The sequence below is a fragment of the Xenia sp. Carnegie-2017 genome, unplaced genomic scaffold, assembly GCF_021976095.1.
Source record: "Xenia sp. Carnegie-2017 unplaced genomic scaffold, XeniaSp_v1 HiC_scaffold_19, whole genome shotgun sequence".
Taxonomy (NCBI): domain Eukaryota; kingdom Metazoa; phylum Cnidaria; class Anthozoa; order Malacalcyonacea; family Xeniidae; genus Xenia; species Xenia sp. Carnegie-2017.
In genome coordinates, this window is record NW_025813481.1 from 8,728,316 (window position 1) to 8,753,646 (window position 25,331).

General features: G+C 35.3%; 4 protein-coding genes across 6 annotated transcripts in view; 1 reads left to right on the top strand and 3 right to left on the bottom strand.

The window, feature by feature from the left end:
• Positions 1–10,665, bottom strand: part of LOC124438076 (neuropeptide FF receptor 2-like) — a 27,804-nt gene extending 17,139 nt beyond the window's left edge. The window contains exons 1-2 of the mRNA XM_046988067.1: positions 10,655–10,665; positions 1,947–2,271 (exon numbers count right to left, since the gene is read on the bottom strand). The gene's annotated coding sequence lies outside the window, so the exon portion shown is untranslated. The remainder of the gene's footprint in view (positions 1–1,946; positions 2,272–10,654) is intronic.
• LOC124438077 overlaps positions 1–16,818 on the top strand; it is a 36,753-nt gene extending 19,935 nt beyond the window's left edge. For 2 of the 3 annotated variants that reach the window (XR_006945963.1, XR_006945964.1), the window contains exons 3-4: positions 12,450–12,525; positions 16,608–16,818. Coding sequence is in view for 1 of the 3 variants with exons in the window: in XM_046988069.1 (XP_046844025.1) it covers positions 5,991–6,477; positions 12,450–12,525; positions 16,608–16,662 (618 nt within the window). In the remaining 2 variants the exon portion in view is untranslated. Of the gene's footprint in view, positions 1–5,020; positions 6,478–12,449; positions 12,526–16,607 lie in introns of those variants that run through there. The other variant, XM_046988069.1, reaches the window with a different exon arrangement.
• Positions 2,596–15,531, bottom strand: LOC124438073 (neuropeptide FF receptor 2-like). Its single transcript, XM_046988064.1, has 4 exons — positions 15,433–15,531; positions 11,011–11,418; positions 9,946–10,276; positions 2,596–3,762 (listed from the first exon to the last, which is right to left on the bottom strand). Exons 2-4 carry the CDS (start codon positions 11,409–11,411, stop codon positions 2,875–2,877), a joined length of 1,620 nt encoding a protein of 539 aa, XP_046844020.1. The 5' UTR covers positions 11,412–11,418; positions 15,433–15,531; the 3' UTR covers positions 2,596–2,874.
• LOC124438074 (neuropeptide Y receptor type 4-like) lies at positions 16,532–23,988 on the bottom strand. The gene is made up of 4 exons (XM_046988065.1): positions 23,746–23,988; positions 19,232–19,639; positions 18,431–18,755; positions 16,532–18,103 (listed from the first exon to the last, which is right to left on the bottom strand). Exons 2-4 carry the CDS (start codon positions 19,630–19,632, stop codon positions 17,222–17,224), a joined length of 1,608 nt encoding a protein of 535 aa, XP_046844021.1. The 5' UTR covers positions 19,633–19,639; positions 23,746–23,988; the 3' UTR covers positions 16,532–17,221.
• Positions 23,989–25,331: the final 1,343 nt, after the last annotated feature.

The following is a 25,331-nucleotide window of genomic DNA, read 5'->3' on the forward strand; positions in this document are numbered from 1 at the left end:
ATACGTGCATTTAGAATCATCAATGTCTGCCCGACGAATTCTTCGAAGCCACAAAGAACGACGTTCCTTGTGTAAATCGTGCAATATTTTGCTTGCATTGGTTTTCACAGCTGGTATCCGATAAAAACTTAATTCCTTATCCCTATCAGCACGCTTCGAACAGCCATAAATTGCGCTGAAGTTAACCATCCTTGACAATAATATTGCTTTGTTATTCACATGTCGCGTTTGCTTATCCTCCAGATGTTACGTCACCGGGATTGTGACGTCACATGCAATGGGTCTATAGGGCACCCGATTACTTTGGCTTCAACTTTGATTGGGCGCCATATTGCAATGCGCTATCTCGTTCATTATACATATGGTTACGACACGGCCGCCATGTTGGTGATCAAATACAAATGATAATTTCTTGAAGGTTGTTGGGTACAATCCAAGAAAAAATGTAAGGAATGCATGATGACCCTCAAGTCAGTTTTGGATACTTTCAGTTCCTTATCACAGCGTGCATAAAAAGAGAATAAGACTAAAAATATCCATAAAAATAATAAAAAATGATAACAACACATAAGATATAACACCTGCTTCTTACTTGGAGTAGTTCAAGTCGATCTGAGCTCTGAAGAAATTCTTTGCTACAAAATTCAAACTGAACAATGATAACGCTTTCTTATTTGTTCTTTTTAAGTGTCTGTTAAAATCCATTCTTTTTTGCACAGTCTGTACATTTATTTATAGTGCTCTATAAATACCCAATACCACATACCAAAAATATTAAAGATCATGACGAATGTGGCAACCAATTAACGTCTTTAGAATTGCCATTACTTATACTTGCGAATATTGCTTAAATATAAATTTAGGAATTGCTACAACGAGGAAACAATACATCATTGTACTTCATATGATGATATTTTATAGATATAATATGCATGCTTGTAAATATAGATCGTTCAGGTTGGTATAGTCCTCAGAAGGACTGTTTTTGTTGTTGTTGACTGACGTTTCGACAACCTTAGCGGTAATCATCTTCAGAGTCAAATGAGGAGTAAACGTAAGGTTAACCGTATTTGTCATCTGGCTCTTACGTCATTGTATTGTGTGTACTGGAAATATGTGGGTGTCAATTGTGCATTGTTATTGTGAATTAGTGTGAAGTGTAATGTTTTTAGTTGTGATGTGGGATTTAGGTGTGATGTTTTTAGTTGTAATGTGTGGGTGTCAATTGTGTATTGCCATTGGGAATTATCATAAAATAACATATTCTAAATGCTTGTTCTGATTGATCGATGCCCGTGTTTAGATCAGATCAATAGCTGTAGTGGGAATTTTCAACATGCCTGAAAATAACGATTTTTTATCTAATGAACTTGGAATGCATTTCTGGCAATGTGAATGTGAATTTAAATCAACATCAGTGATTTTTCTAAGCATTTAAACTCGATAACCTCGCTGTAAGCCTATGTTTTGTTGTTTTTGAGTTCGTTATTCACAAAATTTTACAGCTTCGCTTGCTTGAGGGAGAATTTTATTTTCAAGTGTTTAGCCTGTTCCAAACACTTGGAAATGTCGCTCGTCACTCGAATAGAAAAGCGGTGCAAAACACTCCCCTTTGGCTCGTGTTTCGAGCATTTTTCTCTACTCTTGCTGAATTCCTGCCTGTCAAAGTACTATTTTTCAGAGAACGATTTACTGTCTAAAAATGCATTCGATTCTTGGTAGTTTTTCTCCATCTATATTTATATTTCCTTCCATAACATTATTGCAATACATCGTGGTTTTTCATTATAAAAAAATCAATACATTGAATATAGATGTCGAATTTGCTGTGCATCTCCGTAGTGCTAACCAATTGTCTATGTTAATGGTGAATTGTTACTATTATAATGAAAACTTCTGCGAAAGTTTGCGACAATCATCTACAGATATAGAAACTGTTTTCTTACCTGATTAACAAAATGAAAGGTGATGCAATCCTCTGTCACAAAAAAATTGACATGCTGAAATAGAAAACTGCTTTTGTTATGAACCAGCTACATTAAAATCTTGCAAATATTTTCTCGCGTTTCATTTCATCTTTTAAAAATTACATGAGCGTGTATTCTTAATTAGAAGGAAATCGTTGTAATTAAATTAATAACATTGACGTCTCGAACAATAACGTTACGAAAATGTGGTCGAAACATATGAATTTTAATAATTCAACACTTGTGTCAATGTAGCTAGCCGCTTTTATTACTGTTTTCGATAGAAAAGTTCATGCACTACTATCTATGATCAACATCAAATCAAAATACGAAAAAATTTTCATTCTCTAAATTGTTTGTCATTTTATCATACAACGCCTGTTACATGGGTATAAGTCAAGAGCATTCTATTTAATGGCTACATACACCTGCAGGTGATACTTTAAACCTCGGGATAACACATAAGCTTGTTGACCAACGACAACATGAAGTCTCGTTCAATTCTTATGATAACTACGAGTTGAAGGCTTGAAGCGAAGTCAAACATATTTTCAGGAATAGGGTTTGGCTTTTTGACTTTCCATGAAATCAAACTATTTACTTGAAGGTCATTTAAAATTTATATGAATGAACAGGAAAATCAGTTTAATAACTTATGTATAATACAAAAAATATATCGCTTACAGTGGTCGTTATAAAAACAAAAGAAATTAAAAGCAGCATCCCGTTGTTTTGTAATCCATGGAAAAATACATGGAAAACCACCCAGGAAATCATTGAAATGATATTGATCGACCTCACCATTAATTTTAATGATCGACATTAATATATAATGTCGATGTAGCGTTCATGATCAATACAGAATATACTACACTTATTAATAATGTATTTGATCGAAAAGCTTACACTACAAATCGGTTTCATGCAAATATTTCGATTCATTAAATTCTTTACTGCACTTATTGTGATCGAAACCTTCACAAACAAAAACTGACGTACCACGTGGTCTGTCAGGTTTGATACTTTTTGGACATATCATGTTCACGGCTGATGTTGCAACCCTACCTAGTCTTTTTTCCTTGTTACTTTTCTCTTCCTTGACTTCACGTGTTGCTCTTATTGTGTGAATATTGTGTTCGCTCACATTCTTCTTTTCTTCAACTTTAGGAAAACATTGTGTATTATGCGTACTTTGAGAAATAAACTGACTTCTTGTGTTTCCAGTATTATTGTTTGGATCTTTTTTTTCCGTATGTTCACATTGATTTAAATTTTTGGTGTCACATTTAATGCTATTCGAGTTGGGACATTCCTTGATGCACGGCATTTTCGTGACGTTGATACCTTGGTACTCTTCCTTTGTGCCATTGCGACTATACCCATTTTGCAAATGCTTTGTTTCTTCCAAGTTGTCCTTTGGTTGATTTTGTTTTGTGATGCAATTCAAACTTGTGTATCGCACTTTCCTGCGAATTGACTTTAGCGAGAATGTATTTTGATGAAATGATCCAGTTCTTGCTCTCACTGAACTACAGTTATCTTTGCTTCTGGACAGTACGCTTGTGTTCGTATGCTGGTTGCCAAGTCTCAACTTTAGATTTTGTTTACATATCATTTGCATTGCACCAAATATAAATGGGTTAATAGCAGAGTTTGCGTATAGCATGATGGTTGAAAAGGCTCCTAAATGATCGTCGTACGGATGTTTCGAATATCCACGGAACGAAAGCCACATCCAGTAACAGTCACCAGGCAAAACACAAATCACGAAAATTAACACTGCTGTACTGAATATCTAGAAGAGATTCAATAAGAACAACAAGTGAAATTGTAAAGATACATATGCAGTATTTCAGAATGAAGGGAAAGAAATGAAATTGCGCTAAACAACACGAAAAGGTGTACTCAAAGCACACCTTATGTGTTTTGAAACAGGCAAGGTGTGTCAAAAGTAAAATGAATTATTTTTCAGAACACCTTGGTGTGTTACTTAGCACACCATGGCGAGCTGTGTAGCACACCATGGTATGTTACATAACGCACCTTTAATTAACACACCTTTTTAACAGCACGTTTTTTTCATGAAGGCTTGCTACTATAGTGCATCTAATCAATTTAGCACACCTTTCCTGCTAACACACTTAATAAATATGAGTCCATAGCACACCTTTTTGCAGCACACCATTCGCTTAAACATACCTTTGCAAAACACAGCTTGCAATAAAAAAAACAACACACCTTTATAAAACATAGTTTTCTTTATAACACTACCTTTTCAGACACACCTTTCCAGAACACACATTGCATGATAACACACCTTTAAATTTATGCATATGCAAGCCGTCTCTTATGGCACACCAGAAACAAAGCTTACAGCACCAAGTCGAATATCGCTTACAAGGACTGATACAGAATTTTATCAAATTGACAACATCTTCCGTGTTTCTATGCAGTTATATAAACACGCGTTCCAAGCAATTTCTCGTTTCTCCCAAACTTTCACAAATGTTTTTATAACTTAATAAAAGCAAGTAAATATGTTTTCGATTTCGTTCATTGATTTTAATGGCGTGTTGTTTATATTTTTTCCATTAAAATTTCCCGCACAAACCACGCAGCCTGCAAGACTCCTGCTAGACTGAAGTCTCGTGAAAATACCAAAATGGTTTTATCGAGTATCGATAAATTAAAATATCCGGACACCAACTGAAGCAAACTATAAGCTGTTTATTATAAGCGAATTTGAATCACAACCAAACTAAACATGCATGCAAGACGTCGGTTAAGAGGAAATTTTGTAACATTAACCCCAAACTGGAAGAAATTATAGCAATATCAAACGAAGCAGTAGCAGAACAAATCTAAAATAGGCCAGGTTACATTCACACTAAAACTTACACTGTATATTGTGCTAACTAACACACCATCCTCTACTTCTCCTCAACCCTAACCTCGACACTGTTAACTGAACTCTGTCGGAAATTATGTAAATAAATTATGATTGCTATTTGAGACTAGGAACTTATCGTTCAAGCGGAAAAAGGAACTTATGATTATTGAGTATTTGAGAAGGGACAAATTAAGACGGCATTGTCTTTTGTTGATGCCTGTGAACGAGTAAGGAGCATGAATTGGAATTCATGTATAACTTTGTCAAGAAATTAAAATTGATGACATTTTGAGAATTGTGTTTGACTGCGCGCTAGCTTTAGATAGTATACAGTCCCATAGAGAACCGGCGGACGCATAACTGCTTTGTGCTGACGTGCAAAGGAGAAATTTGCTACACGTGGTCCTTCGAGCCGGATCTTTTATTTGGAAAATTCAAGTTCGGTAGTTGGAAAGAACAATGGAAGAATTAATGAAAAAGAAATGAGTGCGCTCAGGACATAGGGGATCGGCGAGAAAAATCGCCAGTAAATTGAAAGACAAAATAAGAGGAACAGACGGTGAGATCGATAGAAATGAATTGAAACATTTACGAGTCGGGTTAAATGATAAAATTGCAACATTGAAAGTCTTTGATGAAACGGTTATCGAACTCCTGACGAAATAATCGAAGAAAATGTGGAAGAAGAACTGGGTAAAGAAATAGAAGATGCGGATGAGATACGAGCGGAATTCGGGAGACTAATTTTGGATTCAAACGATATCATCAACGAGTCAATTCCTCCAGTTGAAACGGCAACAAGGGCATTGAATGACACATTGAATAGCAGTTCGAGTAAAGAGACGCAAAGAGTTATTCGAGCAAAACTCCCAAAGCTGGAAGTAAAGAAATTTAGCGGATGGTTACAGGAATGGCAAGAGTTTTGGGATTCGTTCGACAGTGCGGTGAATAGCAATGATAGATTGGCGGACGTAGACAAGTTTGCGTACTTGAGGAGTCTTTTACTCGAACCCGCAAAATCGACAATATCGGGATTTGCGTTAACTTCGGCGAACTATCGCGAAGCAGTAGAATTATTGAAAGGTAGATACGGCAAAAAGAACGTGATCCAGAAAGCACACATCCAGGAGCTGATGAATGTTAAATCCATAAGGGACGAAGGAGATATCGACAAGCTACGGTTATACGACACCTGCGAGACGAACTACCGTGGGCTAAAGGCCCTAGGAGTTGACGAAGCCGCGTATTCAGCAATCGTAGTACCAGAAGTTATTGCGAAGTTACCGGACGCCTTTCGATTCACGATTACAAGAGGCCACGATTTTGCTGAGTGGTCAATGAAAGATGCGTTGAATGCGATTCTTAAAGAGTTAGAGCATCGAGAAGCTCACAAGCCGATCGGAGAAAGGAGCAAGGGAAATGACGGGGAGAAACTACGAGAAAGATCGAGACATTATAGACAAATCGGGTCGGCGTCAGCGCTTCACGCAAAACACGAAGGTCGCAACGAGGGGTCAACAAACGATAAAGCAGCACGAAACTGCGTTTATTGTCTCGGGGAACACAGACCGGAGGAATATAAGAAAGTCATTAATGTAAATGAGAGAAAACAGCTGATTCGTAAGTACGGAAGATGTTTTATTTGCTTGAAGAAAGGACATGTCAGTAAAAATTGTAATAGTAATAATATATGTGGGAAGGCACACCATAGGTCAATTTGTGAAGCCAATGGGATTCTTTCAGGCGATGTTCAAACCAACCATTCTATTTTGGGATCTCATTGTAGGGTAGCATTACAGACAGCACAGGCTTTTATTAAGGGACATAAGGGACATAAGGGACTCTAACAGAGTCAGAGTTTTATTTGATTCAGGAAGTCACAAGTCATTTGTGAAAAGAAAGATAATACAGAGAGCAGGTATTCAGTCTATTAGAAAGGAATGGGTAGAAATCAAATCATTTGGTCAAGAGAAGGCTGAAGGTAAATTACGAGAAGTGTTTCAATTAGAGTTGACTTCAGTTACGGGGGGAGAGAGTGTGAATATTAAAGCATACAGTGTAGACTGTATATCTCAACTTAGAAATGAACATGTAAAGTTGAGAAAAAGGGATTATTCTCATTTAAAAGGTCTGTGGTTTTCAGATGTTTGCAAGGATAAGGATGTTTTGGAAATTGAGGTATTGGTCGGAGCTGATTATCTTTGGTGGTTTCAGGAAGGAAATGTTGTTCGGGGACAGGTAGATGAACCGGTGGCTGTGTCTACTAAATTAGGTTGGGTGTTGTCCGGGCCCATGAAAGCTAGAAACGATTTAGATAACTTGCACACTCAAGTAAACTTCATTGCTCATGAAAGCTCTAGCAATTTAAATTTGGATATGAATGCCAATCGCTTGTGGGATTTTGAAACTATAGGAATAGTTAAAGAGGACGAGATTCACGAGTCTTTGAAGGATTTTATTGTGTTTAATGGTAAAAGATACAGTGTTGAATTGCCTTGGAAGGAAGGACAAAGATTAGATTCTACAAATTTTAATGTAAGCTTAAAAAGATTAAAAGGTCAGTTAGTCCGGCTGAAGAAAGAACCAGACATTTTGGATGAGTATGACAAGACAATCAAGGATCAGTTGAGTAGCGGTGTTATAGAACCAGTCATAGAAGTAGAGCGAACTGATAAAATACATTACCTACCACTTCATGCAGTTGCTCGTAAAGATGCGAAGACAACCAAGGTACGAGTTGTTTATGATGCGTCATGTAAAGAGTCACCAAACGATTCCTCGCTTAATGACTGTTTGCATGTGGGACCCAAATTAGCGCCATTGTTATTTCACATTTTGATAAGGTTTAGGGAGAAAAGAGTTGCGTTAGTGGCAGACATTGAAAAAGCATTTTTGAACATTGCAGTTGACACTTTGGACAGGGATTGCCTAAGATTTTTATGGGTAGATTATGTGAATAGTCAAAGGGTAAGACCTGTGGAATACCGGTTTTGTAGAGTAGTGTTTGGGGTTAATTGCTCTCCATTTTTGTTGAATGCAACGCTACAGTATCATTTAGACTCATTCATGGAAGTATTTCGAGAATTTGTTAGGAAACTCAGAGACAGCTTTTATGTAGATGACCTTGTGTCAGGTGATCAATCGAGGAAAGAAGCAATCATGTTATATGAGACAGCAAGTAAGCGAATGGCTGCAGGGGGATTTAAGCTTAGGAAGTGGCTCAGTAATGAGGAGAGTGTTCTTAAAGAAATAGAAAGGAGAGAAGAAGGCAATTTAGAAGGGAGAAAGGTAGATGTAGTTATGAAGAATGTGGTTGATGATCAAATTTACGCAAAAGCATTTGTTGGGGAAAATAGTAGTGGAAGTTTTGAGAAGGTACTGGGATAGGGATGGGTGTGTAAATCAGATCGATTTGTGAAATTGGCTGAAAGAGCAAAAGCACTCGTTCCTAGTAAGCGAAACATACTAAGTGTACTTGCAGGGTTATTTGACCCGTTGGGTATTGTAAGCCCAATCATAGTTTGTGTTAAGTTATTGTTTCAGGAGTTGTGTATTGAGAACATTGAATGGGATAAAGAGTTGGATGGTGACAGGAGGAAACGGTGGGAGGTGTGGATAGAAGAGTTAGAGCAAGTAAGGGACTTAGTAGTGACGAGATGTGTTTATGGTAGTTTGATTGGTGAGACAAAGTGTTACTTGCATGGGTATGCAGATGCCAGCCTGAAGGAATACTGTGCGGTAATATGTATTGTAACAGAACTAAATGGGGCTTATCATGTAGTAATTACTTACTGCGAAAACGAGGATAGCACCATTGAAATTGCAGACCATTCCCAGATTAGAACTTATGTCGGCTAGGATACTGGCAATGTTAATGGACACAGTGAAGTCAGCGTTGGGAGGATACGTAGAGTTTATAGGAACATACTATTGGTTAGACAGTATGACTGCATTGTGCTGGATCAGTAATAAGGGAGAATGGAAACAATTTGTACGCCATAGAGTTAACGAAATTTTAAAATTGAGCAGAAAGGATGATTGGAGACATTGCCCAGGTGTAGAGAACCCAGTTGACTTAGGTTCTAGGGGAGTTGCAGCCTCGCAATTAAAGGGAAGTGAGCTTTGGTGGAAAGGACCAAGGTGGTTGTCAGTTCCACAGTGCAAATAGCCAAGGGCAAAAGAGGTTAATGATACAGAGGAAAGTCTTGCTGAGGTAAAAAGGACTGCATTAGCTGCAACACAGGTAGTAGAGAGTGCAGTGAAGTTTGGTGATTTTAGTGATATAGAAAGACTTGTAAGGGTCATGGCATTTGTTCAACGGTTTGTAGACAATTTGAAGGCAAAAGTTAAGCATAAGGCAGGGAATACGGGAGCATTGAGAGTATCAGAGCTGGTGATAGCAGAGCAAGTGTTGATAAAATGGGCTCAGAGAGAAGTAAGGAAACGTAGTGATTATAAGCAAATAGTCAGACAATTGAACATAGTGGAGCCTAATGGAATGATTAGATGTAAGGGTAGACTTGGCAATTCAGAGTTAGAGTTAGAAGCGAGGGAACCAATTTTATTACCTAAGAATCACCACTTAACAGAATTAATCATTAAAGATTGCCATAGGAAGGTTCACCATAGTGGGGTGAGAGCGACTTTAGCTCAGCTACGCAGCAAATTTTGGGTGCCTCGAGGTAGACAGATTGTGAAAAGGGTGATTGGTAATTGTATGATTTGTAGAAGGCATCAAGGCCAGGCTTACAAAACACCAGTGCAAGCAGATCTGCAAGCAGAAGGAACAAATTAAAACGGAATTGTCTTTTGTTGATGCCTGTGAACGAGTAAGGAGCATGAATTGGAATTGATGTATAACTTTGACTAGAAATTAAAATTGATGACATTTTGAGAATTATGTTTGACTGCGCGCTAGCTTTAGATAGTATACAGTCCCATAGAGAACCGGCGGACGCATAACTGCTTTGTGCTAACGTGCAAAGGAGAAATTTGCTACAAACTCTGCTGAAAGCCGATTGAAGAAACATGTTACAAAAAACTGAGAAGCTTGAATGGATTACAGTCTAACAATCTTTAGTGACTTACTTTTATGATTTTCTTACTCTGATTCAGTCTCTTCATGGTTGCAATCGGTTGTTTTGACGATGTTGTTTTGTTTTTGCTAAATTGTTGAAATTGTGTACGCAAAACATAACCAGCTCTTCCGTAACAGTATGCAATAATGGTCAGCGGTATGCAATAATCCATAGTAAACAGTGTCAGTGTGTAATATTTGGCGTCACGTTCAGACCAGTCTTCAAGGCATTCTTCTTCGGGTACAGATGAGTATTTTAATGCATTGCCAAAAGGAGTGACGGTAGCGGCTGCTACCAACCAGATAACGACTATGCTTGCAAGGATACTTTTTTTGGATAGTCTAATGGTTAAAAAAGGATAACATTTTTATTCAACAAAAAAAGCTGAGACGTAACCATATACACTCGATTTTCAGATTTGGCTTTTTTTGCTTTCACAGTAAATGTGAAATATTGTGAAATATAGGATGAAACATACTCCAATAAACAAAGACGTCTTTGAAACTAAAGGTATGAAATAGACGAGAAAGATCATCGGTGATATTTGACAATGATTCTGATACAGAGTTGAAATACCACCAATTGAATCATTTCGTTTTGTTTTTTTTATGTAACTCACATCTTCAGTTTGTAAGATATTGTTCCATATCGGAGTAGGTTTCATTCTATATTTTGAAATCAGTGTCTGCTGTGAAAACTTATCGCAGAAAGCATTAAACATGTACTCTCCAAAGAACTGAACAACACACTCCAATAATATTAAAACCAATCATTTGCACGGTACACCAAAACCCAAGACAACGCATTTCACATCATCCAATTATATTAATCCACCCGCTAATCCAATTAGACGCTCTAAGCGTCTACAAATAAAAGAATTGTATATAACTTCTATATCTTTCTGATGAAGGCTCGAAGCACCGAGTCGAAAGCTCAATAAAATAATTTTATATCAATCCGGAGTAACTTTCATATTTTTACATTAAATATGCCTGGATTACAAATCTTTAAACTTGTATGTATATTTATATTGATGGAATTTATGAATTTTGTCAAAAGTAAAGAAAAGTCTCACCTTCGCTTCAGTGGGCTGCATATTGCCCTGTGTCTCTCGATACTCATTCCCATCAAGGTCAGAATTGATATAAGGATGAGAGACGTTTGCAGGGGATAGATCACGTGACAAAGAACTTTGCCGTACGGCCACCATTTCGAGTAATGCTGATATATGTCCAGCGGTATACCAACAGCGCAAACTAATAAGTCGGCTATTGCAAGATTCATGATGAAGCATTCGCTTGATCTTAGTCTTCCACGCAAGAGTCCAATCAAAATGATCACGTTTGCAAAGGTGCCAACCGCACTGATAGCGCAGTAGAAAACAATTTGTGTGATGAACAAATAGTTAAGATCCTCGTCCGCATCATTTGTGTTATTGGTCTGCTGCTGACTGTTTGTGTCGTTGTGATCCGTCATTTCAGTACTGATTAAGAAAGAATAAAGCTCGTGTCACGAAAATGTCGTGGAAAATTGATAATATAGCCAATTTACCCTCATTACTTTGGCAGCCATATTTCTTAACACAAGCTAAGCTTAAAACTATTCTGTGAATTGCAATTCTTTAGACTAAACTAATACACGTGCTTCAGATAATAAAACGTTAAACATGTCTTAGATTCCTAATGTACGTGGACTTTACGTTCACGGCATTAAAAAATGATCCAATACAAAATAACATTGAATGTTTTATGAAGTGCGGTATTTGAAATTAAATGAAGATATGATCTTCGCACTTTTCTGGACAATTTAAGCAATCGTACTTGAGCCCAACAATATTGACCTACTCACCACTGTGTGACTTCATAGCTCAGTAGGTCAGAGCACTGCACCGGCACCGCAGAGGTCATGGGTTCGAATCCCGTTGAGTCACCTGATTTTTTCAGGTCCTGAGACGATTGCTTAAATTGTCCAGCAAAGTGCGAAGATCATATCTTCATTTAACAAAATAACATTGTCAATAATTTTATTTGCATATTCATGTGCAAAATAACATTGTCAAAAAACATGGCTGCCGACCTGCCGTCTCGCGTTTCACTTAAATTTCTGACGATAAACTTAATTGTTTACTTCTGAAAGCAAATCGAGAGAAGACTAAAGTTGCCACTAATTACAACCTAAAGATACATCATTGTGGAATAAACAAAAATTAAATTAAATTAATGGAACATGCATTGAGCAAGAGTCGTTTTCTTTTATATATAAACTAAGCTAACTGTCAAAGCAACAATACATAAAAAAATTAAAGGAAAAGTAAAGAAACACTTTTCTTTATAGATATTAGTATGATTCTACTAAAACAATTAGATTTGCTCTTATCAACATAGATATCTCGAACTCGTAATCTAATCATCAAATATAATATAAGTATTGGCGAAGTCAACCTGAATTTTGACTCGTACAATGCCAATATATATTGTACAGTTGGTTACATAAAGTTATCATTTACTTTTTTAGACGGACTGGGATTTTTGGCTTGTTGTTTTAACATCGAAAGAGCAAAAAACATTGAATGGCTAAGAATTTTTTTGACGTAAGTACACATTACCTTTAAACAAACCTTTTAACTTCAATTACGACAGCTTTGACTTCGCAACACTCATGTATTATATCTTTATAATTGTTTTAAAAAGAGCAAATGCCAACTAGCCCTACAATTCTAAAAAAACTGTTTTTAAAGCTGAAGACACTATGCATTTCGGCAGACTACTTGTCAGTGGTCTATCCTTATATTTATAAAAGTTTTAGCTATCAAAGTTTTTATTGGGAGAAGGAATTACAGAACCTGCAGGCCGCATGTGGGGGTATCATCAACAAAATTATTCTAGTTACAATGAAAGTTTCAAGAGCTTTGAGTTTGAGATGAGGGAAAGATAATAAATCAATGATCTCGTCTCGTTAAATTCAAAAACGTTAGTTAAAAAAGTGAAATCCAAGTTTTGCCCTCTGATCGAACATTCAAGATACATTTAATAGCGTATGTTTGTTGCCCTGCATTAAACAAAATTAAATATTCAATAACACAATGCAGTATATCTATAAAACTTGGAATATTCATTTGATTCAATTATATTAATTTATCAATGAAGATAAAAGATGATTTTCAATAACATTACAAAAAATTCATCAGTCATCACTACACATTCATTACGAAAAAAAGAATATATAACAATTCTTTTTTACGTGTTGAATATTTAGTTATGCTTATTGAATTTTTTTAAAATCTTATTGAATTTCACCTTTTATCTTAAGTCATCAATTAGGATAATTGAAATTTCACAAATGTAAATGATTTTCCATTCGTCCAAATGAATATTCTAAAGTTTTATTAATGTATCGCTATATAATTAAAACATATTTAAGAATTTTATGAAAAAATGATCGCACATGCTCAATACTGCTTGTTTACATTTCTGGAAAAACATTTCCAACGTAAGCGCGATGAAAAGCTGTCATTATTGACATGGACGTAAACTAATAAATGTATATCATATTATATATTACATTCTGTAGATATTTGTCTGTTTGCCCTACGATATATTTCAATCTTTTTTTAATTTGCACTCAGCGTGTAATTGATTCAGATTCATGTGTTAAATTTGCGAGAAATTGTGTTGCACGCATTTGGCTTTGTGTGTCAAGAGTTATAATAGATATAAGTTAGGGACTTGATTTTGATGAGCTGATAATCATCGAGTTTTTTTTATGTTTCAACATTTATCATGTTTATTATAACTATATTCGTTAATCCCAAGCATGAAGCGATTTTTTAATCGATCTCGTGCTTGAGATAGCCATAAATAAAAAAGGCAGGTGTTTTTTTTATCATTGAATTTCCCTCACTGCATGCTGAGTTTCGCAAACACAGGTCAATGCCATTGATTTTACCCAATTAAGTCAAAGTAAGGGCATTGGTTGAAATTAACGAGACCATGCTGGAAAGTCGAATTACGAATTGCAAAGGACGTTCGTTTGCTTGAAATCACTAATATCTCACAGCATGTTAATACTTCCAATGCCACAACGCAGATTTTTGGAAACGCTTACAATCGCAATGATACAAGGAACGTCTTTATTTTGGTGTTAGGAATCACACAGTTTTTTATTTATCTACGCACTACCACATAATTCACCAGATTATAATCAATTAGTGCCAATTTTTTTAATTATTTTTTTGCTCAACAATCAAGATGAGTCCGTTGGTTATTGAATTATTTGCCCACTGTTTGTTTTTATAGTTATTTTTTTTGTACTTGGCGTATACTGAAAACATATGAATAGCAGACATATCCAAAACAGTGCATATCGTAATTATACTTACTTAGCCCACATACAATAGTATCACTCTTAAGAATAAGAAAAATCTCAAAATAAGAAAAAAGCATACGATGGGCTCTTGCGTGCAACTCTTATAGGAAAAACCATTTTCCCGCTGCATAGCTACCCAGTTTCAATAAACACTAATATGATCAATATAAAATATCTTATAGCTAACAGTTACCTTGTAGCCACTTCAACTCAAAGCTGAAGTTTTTACGTCATGCGTGGTCAGCATTATCAAAATCAATAGAATTTCCCGTAAATTTAAAAGTACAATTGTAATTTCTGAAAAGGATTTTTTTGGGGGACGAAAGTGAATGAAACAAACGATTTTCTTATTCAATTTTTACATTTTTAGTTGTAGATATAGCTATGTTATTAGTAGCATATGATTGTGTTTGGCAGTGTAGCACTTCATATGCAATCAACATAAAACCTCTGTGACATCACTGTTTCAATACACGTGGATTCCCATTTGTAAAAATGCTATCGTGTTTTGAATTCTCAGCGTTAAGACTGAATTCCTGACTTTTTTTTCCATTCCCGGGTCAACGTTTTTCATGTTAGGAGAGCTGATAAAGTTTAAATTTAATTTGCCATACACGCACAATGAAAATTTGTAGGAAAAGTTAGCTGCTAATTTTTCACTGGAAAATATAATGTTTCATAATATATATACATCGGTCCGCCTCTTATACGTCTGCTGTCTATTTACTATTTTCAAATTTGATTCGCGATAGCGCTAATGTTGCTAATTTGGCATGTGATGGGAATTTGGTTGACATGTTTCTCTTGGGGTTCGCAGCTACTTCAGAAGAAAAATAAAAGCATTATTTTTGATCTTGCGCTAAAAATTCTTAAACGATCATGCGCGTTCTTAACACATCAGATACTCTAAGTACTTCAATTATGTAAGAATCTTTATCTTGTTTCATATAGCTGCTACATGCTTGATCTGTGTAGAAAATATGTGGTAGGGTGAAAATATGTTAGTTTTGAAAACTTAATGACGTTGCTAGTTATTCTTCTATATACTCGTGATTATAGTTATTATGATCGACTGAAAAAACGCAGCCAGTGCGGAGAAAATCTCCTTTCATGACAAGTTAATCACATTTACCTTACGCTCTTTTAGTTTCGTATATAAATATGTTTCCAAAATTCCAAGACTAGCGAACATACGTCTGTTAAGCAAAACCAATGAAATTTAACTCTGAGCGAAGAAAATAGAATGATTTGAATTCACAGAAGGTAAATTCTTATATCTACGAAACGAATTCTTATATCATGATGTCATGAAATGGATACCCTAACATATGGGAGTATTTTGCTATATGCCTGTTTTGACGTCATTTGAATATTTTCGTACAATTTTACAATTAAAAGACAATTTTTAGACACTTTTCTCAGACAATTGCTTGACCTACATTCATAGATTGTTTTTCACGAAGCATAAATGGTGATATACTGCACGACAGCACGTCAAAGCTTTAACTAGTCTGAAAGATGAATTGATTTTCGCTATTTACAAACAGGAAATTTTCAAGCTGTTTCTTTTCGAACTATGTGGAGATGTTTATTTGTATATTCAATAAGTTGATAGGCTTTGTCGCACGTTTTTGATCGCAATTTGACGAAAGTAGTTAGTGACGTTTTAAATATGCATTTATAATGCACATGAGTAAAGAGAAAAAGCAGCATGAAGAATTCAATTATGAAAGTAGAATCGCCATTACAATATTTAGCTCATGGTGTATAAAATATTGTACCAGAATTCTTATCTCTTCAAAATGGAAAGGAAATTTGATGTGGAAAGGAAATTTTATTAAATGTTCACTTTGACTCATATATCTGTTTAAACTAGGCAAACTTAGTGCCTAGTTTAAACAGATATGTAAGTCAAAAGGAAGCTGACTTTAACAACTTAGCTCTAAACATTAAAGCATTACATTAAAACATTACATTAAAACATTACATTAAAACTTACATTTAAACGTTACAATAAAACTTACATTTAAACCAGAGCGCGCCTCTCAAAACAATCACGGGAGTTCTTTCTAGGCTCAATATATATTTGTAGTTTCATTAATTGTTTTCGTCCAATTTTCGTCTACTATTAGTTTCTGGGCCGACTATTTATACATACTTCACAGAAACTGAAACCCCCCTGATGTATCCCCATGTTTTAAATCAAACCAATAAAGATGACGATTAAACAATGAGAAGGTCGAAAATTTTTAATAATTAAACACTTATCTCAATTTATAGTTATTGATATATTCCTTTCTTCTATAGTAACAAGAGTTCATGCACCATACTTATCCAAGATGAGCACAAAATCAAAATGTAAATTTTATATAACTTTATAGCTATGTTATTTGATCATGTAACTAAAGTCTGTTGCAAACTAGTGCACGCACCAAGACCATTCCATTTAATCTTCACATCTCAAGTTGATTTTCTTTAACACGTAACATATCAACATCTAGTTGTTGATCAACGACAACGTGTAGTTTTCTTAAATTCTTATATACCGTGTTGGTACAAAATCGATGAATGTCATGATATTAGTGTTTGGCTTTTTCGACTTTCTGTGAATTTCAACTGTGTTACCTGACGGTCATTTAAAATTTTACATGAATAAACGGAAAAAACAATTTAATAACTCACGTAATGTAAGGAATATATCGCTTACAGTGGTCGTTATCAAAGCAAAACAAATTAAAAGCATCCCGCTTTTTTGCGATTACTGAAAAATTACACAGGAAACTATTGATATGATATTGATATTGATCGACCTCACCATTAATTTTAATGATCGACATTAATATATAATGTCGATGTAGCCTTCGCGATCAATACAGAATATAGCACAATCATTAATGATCTATTTGAGTGAACAGCTTCCACTACAAATCAGTTTCATGCATGCATTGGGACTCATCAAGTTCTTTATTCCACTTATCGTGGCCGGAACCTTCACAAACGTCAGCTGACGTACCACGTGGTCTGTCAGGTTTGATAATTTTTGCACATTTTTTGTTCATGTTTGATTTTGCAACCTTAGCAAGTCTTTTTTCCTTGTTAGTATCTTCTTTGATTTCACGTGTTGCTCTTAGTGCGTGAATATTGTGTTCGCTCACAGTCTCTTTTTCTTCAACTTGTGGAAAACATTGTGTGTTACGCGTACTTTGAGAAATAAACTGACTTCTTGTGTTTTCCGTATTATTGTTTGTGCCTTGTTTTTCCGTATGTTCACATTGATTTAAGTTTTTGGTGTCATATTTAAGACCATTCGAGTATAGACATTCCTCGACGCACGGCATTTTCGTGACGTTTATGCCTTGGTATTCTTCCTTTGTGCCATTGCGATACCCGTTTGGCAAATGCTTTGTTTCCTCCAAGTTTTCCTGTGGTTGATTTTGTTTCGTGGTGCAATTGAAACTCGTGTATTTCACTTTCCTGCGAATTGTCTTTCGCGAGAATGTATTTTGATGAGATGATCCAGTTCTTGCTCTCACTGAACTACAGTTATCTTTGCTTCTGGACAGTACGCTTGTATTCGCATGCTGGTTGCTAAGTCTTAACTTCAGATTTTGTTTACATATCATTTGCATTGCACCAAATATAAATGGGTTAATGGCAGAGTTTGCGTATAGCATGAGGGCTGAAAAGGCTCCTAAATGATCGTCGTACGGATGTTTCAAATATCCACGGAACGAAAGCCACATCCAGTAACAGTCACCAGGTAAAACACAGATCACGAAAGTTAACACTGCTGTACTGAATTTCTAGAGAGCAATTGTGGAAGTTGATTTGTTTGTTTTTCAAGGACAGGAAATCGGAATAAGAACAGCAATTGAAACTTTAAGCAGACATATACCGTTGGTTGGAAATAAGAGGAAATCTACAAAACACCTGCTACTTCGTCATTTTTTCTCACTCCTCTCCCCTCCTCTCCCGTCCCCTTCACTCTCCTCCTATCCCTTACCCCTGTCGACTCTCCTCCCCTAGCAGTGCTTACTGAAACCCAATTGAAGAAATAAGTAACGAAAACTTAACGATAAGCTTACACATAGATTTAGATGCAACCTTATAGCGTAACTGGTTGAACTCACTTTGATGATTTTTTTACTCTGATTTAATCTCTTCAATGTCGCAATGTGTTGTTTCGACGATGTTGTTTTTTTTGTATTAAATTGTTGAAATTGTGTATGCAGAACGTAACCAGCTCTTCCGTAACAGTACGTGATAATGGTCAGTGGTATGCAATAATCCATAATGAACAACGTCAGTGTATAATATTTGGCGTAATGTGCAGACCACTGTTCAGTGCATTCTTTTTTAGGTGAGTATTTTAATGCATTGCTAAAAGGAGTGACGGTAGCGGCTGCTACCAACCAGATAACGACTATGCTTGCAAGGATACTTTTTTTGGATAGTCTAATGGTTAAAAAAGGATAACATTTTTTATTTAACAAAAAAGCTGAGACAAGATGTAGCACTCGATTTCATGATTATTTACATGCTTTCACAGCAAATGTAACTAAAATGCACCACTGACTAAAACTTAGGATGACAACTAATATGTTTTGTTTATCCTAAATCACTGATAACAAATGGAGGATGTAGAATTTCCACCGTTAAGTTTAGTTTCGGTGTTGGAAGAAGTTTTAAGTTAGTGCTTACTAATGATCGTACTTCCCAAATTCTAAACAATCTAAAGGAGCATAGCCCTATGAGTATTATTGTCTCACGTTAAAAATTTCGCGAAACTTCATATCAATAATTTTATATCAATCCGGAGTAACTTTCATATTTTTACATTAAATATGCCTGGATTACAAATCTTTAAACTTGTATGTATATTTATATTGATGGAATTTATGAGTTTTGTCAAAAGTAAAGAAAAGTCTCACCTTCGCTTCAGTGGGCTGCATATTGCCCTGTGTCTCTCGATACTCATTCCCATCAAGGTCAGAATTGATATAAGGATGAGAGACGTTTGCAGGGGATAGATCACGTGACAAAGAACTTTGCCGTACGGCCACCATTTCGAGTAATGCTGATATATGTCCAGCGGTATACCAACAGCGCATACTAATAAGTCGGCTATTGCAAGATTCATGATGAAGCATTCGCTTGATCTTAGTCTTCCACGCAAGAGTCCACTCAAAATGATCACGTTTGCAAAGGTGCCAGCCGCACTGATAGCGCAGTAGAAAACAATTTGTGTGATGAACAAATAGTTAAGATCCTCGTCCGCATCATTTGTGTTATTGGTATGCTGCTGAATGCTTGTGTAGTTTTGATCTGTCATTTCAGAACTGATTAAGAAGAAAGCACATATCACGAAATTGTCGTTGAAAATTGATATTACTCAGTTTCTCATCTTGCATGGGCAGCGATATTGCTTAACACGTCCTCAGCGAAAAGAATGGCAATTTTTCAATGCATCTTGAAGTACGAATACTTTTAAGACCATTGAAAAGTTTGCGATGTGTAAATTCGATCATTTTTTGTCATAGTTCATCGTTTTCTAATCACAAGTATAAAACAATTTTTCTTCATATCGCGTAAGTAATCAGTTTTTGTAACAATCAGTTTTTTATTGCTTAAACACTAGTATGTTGTTAGAGTAATAAAACATGATTTTAAGATATGAAAATGAATTATTTCATTCAATTTTCATTTTAAGCCGCTTGTCACATGACCAAGCACGCATTCTACAGGATGTCTCAGAAAAACTGCTCATCTTTGAAATCCACCGACATTTAGAATTTGGAAGATCCAGGAATAATAAATCCCCAAAGAGCAATAATATAATAAAACATACGTAAATTGCGGCTATTGCATATTGCAAATATAACAGGCATAAAATTCCTTTCAATGATATTAAAGCCTCCTTGGAGATCAATTATGGCTGAATCATGCAAATTTCAATTGTCGGCTGATTTCGAAGATGAGTAGTTTTTTGAGACGCCTTAGGAAAATTGTCAGAACATATCAAATTCTAAAGGTCTTCTTTTTTTTACACCCTGTATATCTTATTTTTCTATGATATAAGTAGTCGTGGGATCCAGGGTCCCAGGGTAGCAGAATACGTTTCTAAGGGGCTGTTTTTTTTCACGGCCCGGTAGCTAGGATTCAGCAAAGCGTTAAATCACTTTGGCAAGTGCAAAAGATTAAATATTTAACAACAAAAAACGTATTAGAGAAATTTCTCTGCGCTCTTACTTTATAAATTCACAAAATCTTCAAATGAAAACAAATAATTTAGCCTGATTTGAAAATTACAACTAAAATGACTTATGACTCTTAAAAAAAGGTTGCAAGTTTTGAGCTTGAAGTTTTGGGAGCTTTTCACATGAGCCTGGTAACTGGGATTCAGCGAGGCGTGAAATGATTTTGAGTCATTGAAAAGAGTAAAAACTTTAAGCGCAAAACTTACAACCTTTTCTTACAAGCTTCATATTTCATTTTAGTGGTAATTTTCAACTCAGGCTATATTAATTGTTTTCATTTTAAAGCTTTTATGAATTTGCAAAGTCAGCATAGAGAAATTGCTCAAATAAGTTTTTTGTTGTAAAGTATTTAATCTTTTCCATTTGCCAAAATGATTTAACGATCCGCTTGATCCCGGCAACCAGGCTCATATAATCAGGCCCTAAGGGGCTCTTCACATGAGCCCGGTAGCCAGAAATGATTATGAAAAAGATTAAATGCTTTACAACAAAAAACGTATTTGAGCAATTTCTCTATGCTCTGATTTTGCAAATTCATAAAACCTTTAAAAGGAAAACAAATAATATAGCCTGAGTTGAAAATTACAACTACAACGAAATATGACGCTTAAGAAAAGGTTGTAAGTTAGTTTTGCGATTGAAGTTTTTGCTCCTTTCAATAACTCAAAATAATTTCACGCCTCGCTGAATCCCGGTTGCCAGGCTCATGTGAACAAATGATTTTGAGTCATTGAAAGGGGCAAAACTGACTTCTAACACAAAACTTACAACCTAAGCGTCATAAGTTGTGAAGTATTTAATCTTTTCCATTTTCTAAAATGATTTAAAGCTTCGCTGAATCCGGCTACCGGCCTAAAAATATATTCTTAATTTTATATACTTTAATGCTGATAATATTTGGTGTTAAATTTTTTTCTTTTTAGAAATTTGTAATTGGCGGCTTTGTTGTAAAATTACTTTTATTGAATTTAAAATGAGCCTCTATGATTTATTTTGACATACCCTAGATCCGTCACTAGATAGAAGATCGAGTAGAGCTTGTAGAAGCCGCTTGTATGAAATCAAATATTTTCGAATGACGTTCCAAGCGCTTATATGTAACCTCAATTTCATTAAAAATTTCAATGCCCGTAGACCATGGAATTGGAAGAGTTTGCCTGAGAAGAATGGACTAAAATTCCAGACACTCTTATTACAAACTAGACGTTGAAACTTTACTAGCTATAATTTTGAACAAAATTACCCTTTACTCGTTGAGATCATTCGTAGTGAATACGTTTATGCAAAAAATTTACATCTAGCTAATATGATTTGTTAAAAATTAATGTCATATTACCAAATGGTTTCATGGCGCATTACACACGTATGACAGTGTCGTATGCTACATTTGCGCTGAAATTTGATTCTATGGCTGTACGCCTGTAATCTCCTAAAAGTTTGTTTTCCCTTAGCACATTTCCCACTTTACACAACATCATTTGATATAAAGTCGTTTTTTATTCATTAAAGCAACTGTACATTTCGCCGATTTCAATACTATCTGCGGACAAAGAGTTTGTTTTGTGTTTTTTTCCTAGTTTAAAGTAGATGAACTTACTGTTCCGCAAATGATCATAATTTAATCTTCAGCGTTTGGAAAAACTTAATTTGACTATTTTTAATAATTTATTTCTATTGTTCGCGAAATACTTTGTGATGTATTTAGGTGTATTGATGCAAAATAGTTTGCAAATTTTCTCATTGCGACAGATTGCAATTCAAACAGAAGTTAGGATTGCCTACATAATGGCTAGTGCAACTGTCACATCACCTTGTCAGAATCAATGCAGCTTAATTTGAAAAAGCGTGCGCTCAAATAAAACGTTAATTGAAACTACGTGATCGATTCATTCCCTCTTCAATGACCTTGCAACTTGACGTGATCAAATTTTTATCGAATGATTATGGATGCGGCTCAATTGAGAAAAATGACAGCTATTGTTTCAAGCATTTATTTATGTACATGTTATTCTGAAGCATAACACCGTTAAAGAGGTGCAAAAACTTTTCGTCCGACCGGAGCGGTCACAGCTGTCTGAATTTACTAGAAACATATCATTATTTCAAATTTATTCGCGTTCTCTTAGACTAGTTCATATCGACAGGACAAGTTCATATCGACAATATCGTGCAACAAAGTACTAAATTTTGAAATATTTCTTCAAGGGCCTTTCTTTAGTTTCCATTATTGTATGTAAAGACTTTTTAACCTACCTTTCAATTGTACACTCGATTTCAAAAAATCTCACGACGCGACTTTATAAACAAAATGACGATAATAGCCTCTAGGTTAAACAATACGTACTTGCCATAAAAAAAACCTCTTCGCGTCGCTAGAAATGGAAATTGCACTAGAAGCTCGTACAGGACTCATACTGTGAGCAATTTTCAGGCAATCGCATATAAATCTATGATAAAAACATGTTTTAGGAATGTGTCTTGGGGTGTCTTCACATGCCACTTAGTTTCAAACGTTAGTTAATTTTTTCCTCGAGTATACCGTCATAGTCCTATTGATGCAAATGATTTATGATGTATGATTTAAAGCCGTACTCTTATCAAAAACGTGTAAATTTCTTACAGTTTCCTTACATTCTTAAACATTCTGTTGAAGATTAAAATGTAAAACGCAGCAGGGCTTGTGCAAGTAGCAATTAATTTCGTCTTTTTTCCCCGATTGCAATACTACGAGCACAATGAAAACGGAACAAACGGAAACATGCGATAAATATAGCTACATATAGCAACGACAAATCATATTTCAGATTTTACTGTAAGTTCACCCTTCGATGGCCATCGTGGAACATCAGCCACACAATGACGAAACGAAATGAAACTCATTTGGAAAAAATTCTCACACTCAAGGCCCATCTTGAAGTAAATTGTCTGTTATCTTCATGAAACTTTAATTGTTGTATTTAATCGACGTCATTGCAAAGTTGTAGCAATATTTTATCAGAAATAGTTTTGGTAGAACATTTTAATTCGTTAGCGCGTTCATTGACTTAGTTTTTTTCTCTCTCTTTTCTAAATTGCTGTATTATGCTTCAAATTTCATGCAAGGAATGTTCGAAGAACATATTTCTTTTACGCGACAAATACACATAACTACCATGAGTTTATCTATAAAACACGCTTTTTATACTTGCCTTCCCAGACGGAATCGATCAACCGTCGTTATTCAAAAAAATTCTCTTGATCTCGTTAATTACTTGTTTTGCCTTCGGCAGATATCGATAGAAAGTAAAAACTCACCGCACGTTTCAATTTCAACGCATGGCAAAAAATGTCGACTAAATGATTTGTATATATTACCACCAACCTTTTCAACATTTGCCACATGCCGGCATTTTCAAAACTTTTAAAAATATTCCGACAAATTGGCCTATTATACATGCAAAGTCGTTTAATATCAATGCTGCGATGCGATTGTTCTTGCTACGTGTACAAATTTTCTTTCAGATCAATAAATTCAAGCTGTTCTCTTCATTTCCCCCCTCCCCTTCTTACTGTGAAACGTGACACGCGTGTTTAATATGTTCAAAGGCTTTGCTGAGAAACAGCTTTGATATTGCTCCTTCAAGCAGTTGCCCTTCGAGCTCTGCAAGTCCGTTAACTTCAACTTCAAGTACCCCAAAGCTGTTTATAACAAATACAGGACAGGCTAGAGCAATAATGTCCTTTCAAAGGACAACACATTAACCTTAATTTTAACCAGAATACGGGGAGCAATATCGTAAGCAACTTTGAAATAATTGATCACAGTGAAATCAGTGAATTTTGCTATATACTCTGGAAGTTGGAACCATTAGAACTTTGAAAACAAATGCGATCAATTACGAGCAATTCCGAGTAAGCCGACACTGCAAGCGCCCGCAATCATATTTTGTGTGTGTATTTTTATTTTGTGTGTGTATTTTTATTTTGCGTGTGTATTTTTATTTTGTGTGTGTATTTTTATTTTGTGTGTGTTTTTTTATTTTGCGTGTGTATTTTTATTTTGTGTGTGTATTAATATTTTTATTTTGTGTGGTGGCCCTTGTGAGCCACCGTACAAAGCAACAGATGGCGAGTAATAAAAAAACATAGCTGTCGACCCTGCCTTTTAGCGTTTTACTTAAATTTCTGACGATAAACTTGATTTTTCCTTTCAAAAGGCAATTCTAGAGAAGTCTAAAGTTGACACTAAAAACGACGTTGAGATATTTAGCATAAGGTAAAATAAGGAAAACAAACAAAAATTCAATTGAAATAACTAAACATGCATTGAGCAATCGAGTAATTCGCCTTTTAATATGAAAGACGTCAAAAACAAGAAATGCATAAAACAAAAAATTATAAAAGACTATAAGGAACCTTTTTATGAATACTAGTATGATTCTACAAAAAAACAATTAAATTACTCGCCTTCCATTCCTTCGGGTTAGCTACCTCTATATCAACTAGCATCTCATAGAAATGTCGTGCTTGTCATCTTATTGTGGATTTTAAACGCCTAAAGTAAGTTACGAAAAATCTAACTATAATAAATTCCAATTTACATTTCTCATAGAAAACCTTGTAAGTGGGTAGTCGTCATATAACTATAATATTTATACAATTTGTCTTGAAATGCATCTGTCTAATGATAACAAGTATAATAATGTCATTTTTCTGCAATTTGAAAACATGCACTTTTTGCTATAATTGCACTTTTATTGCATTAGCAATGATGCCCGCGTGCAAACACATTAAA

What these genes read in the sequence shown, in the direction of transcription:
- LOC124438073 (XM_046988064.1), bottom strand. Translation starts at nt 11,411, where the DNA reads ATGACGGATCACAACGACACAAACAGTCAGCAGCAGACCAATAACACA. An exon ending in TGCAGCCCACTGAAGCGAAG is followed by an intron (nt 10,277 to 11,010) that starts GTGAGACTTTTC and finishes TTTAACCATTAG; the next exon opens with ACTATCCAAAAAAAGTATCC. An exon ending in AGAGTAAGAAAATCATAAAA is followed by an intron (nt 3,763 to 9,945) that starts GTAAGTCACTAA and finishes AATCTCTTCTAG; the next exon opens with ATATTCAGTACAGCAGTGTT.
- LOC124438074 (XM_046988065.1), bottom strand. Translation starts at nt 19,632, where the DNA reads ATGACAGATCAAAACTACACAAGCATTCAGCAGCATACCAATAACACA. An exon ending in TGCAGCCCACTGAAGCGAAG is followed by an intron (nt 18,756 to 19,231) that starts GTGAGACTTTTC and finishes TTTAACCATTAG; the next exon opens with ACTATCCAAAAAAAGTATCC. An exon ending in AGAGTAAAAAAATCATCAAA is followed by an intron (nt 18,104 to 18,430) that starts GTGAGTTCAACC and finishes ATTGCTCTCTAG; the next exon opens with AAATTCAGTACAGCAGTGTT.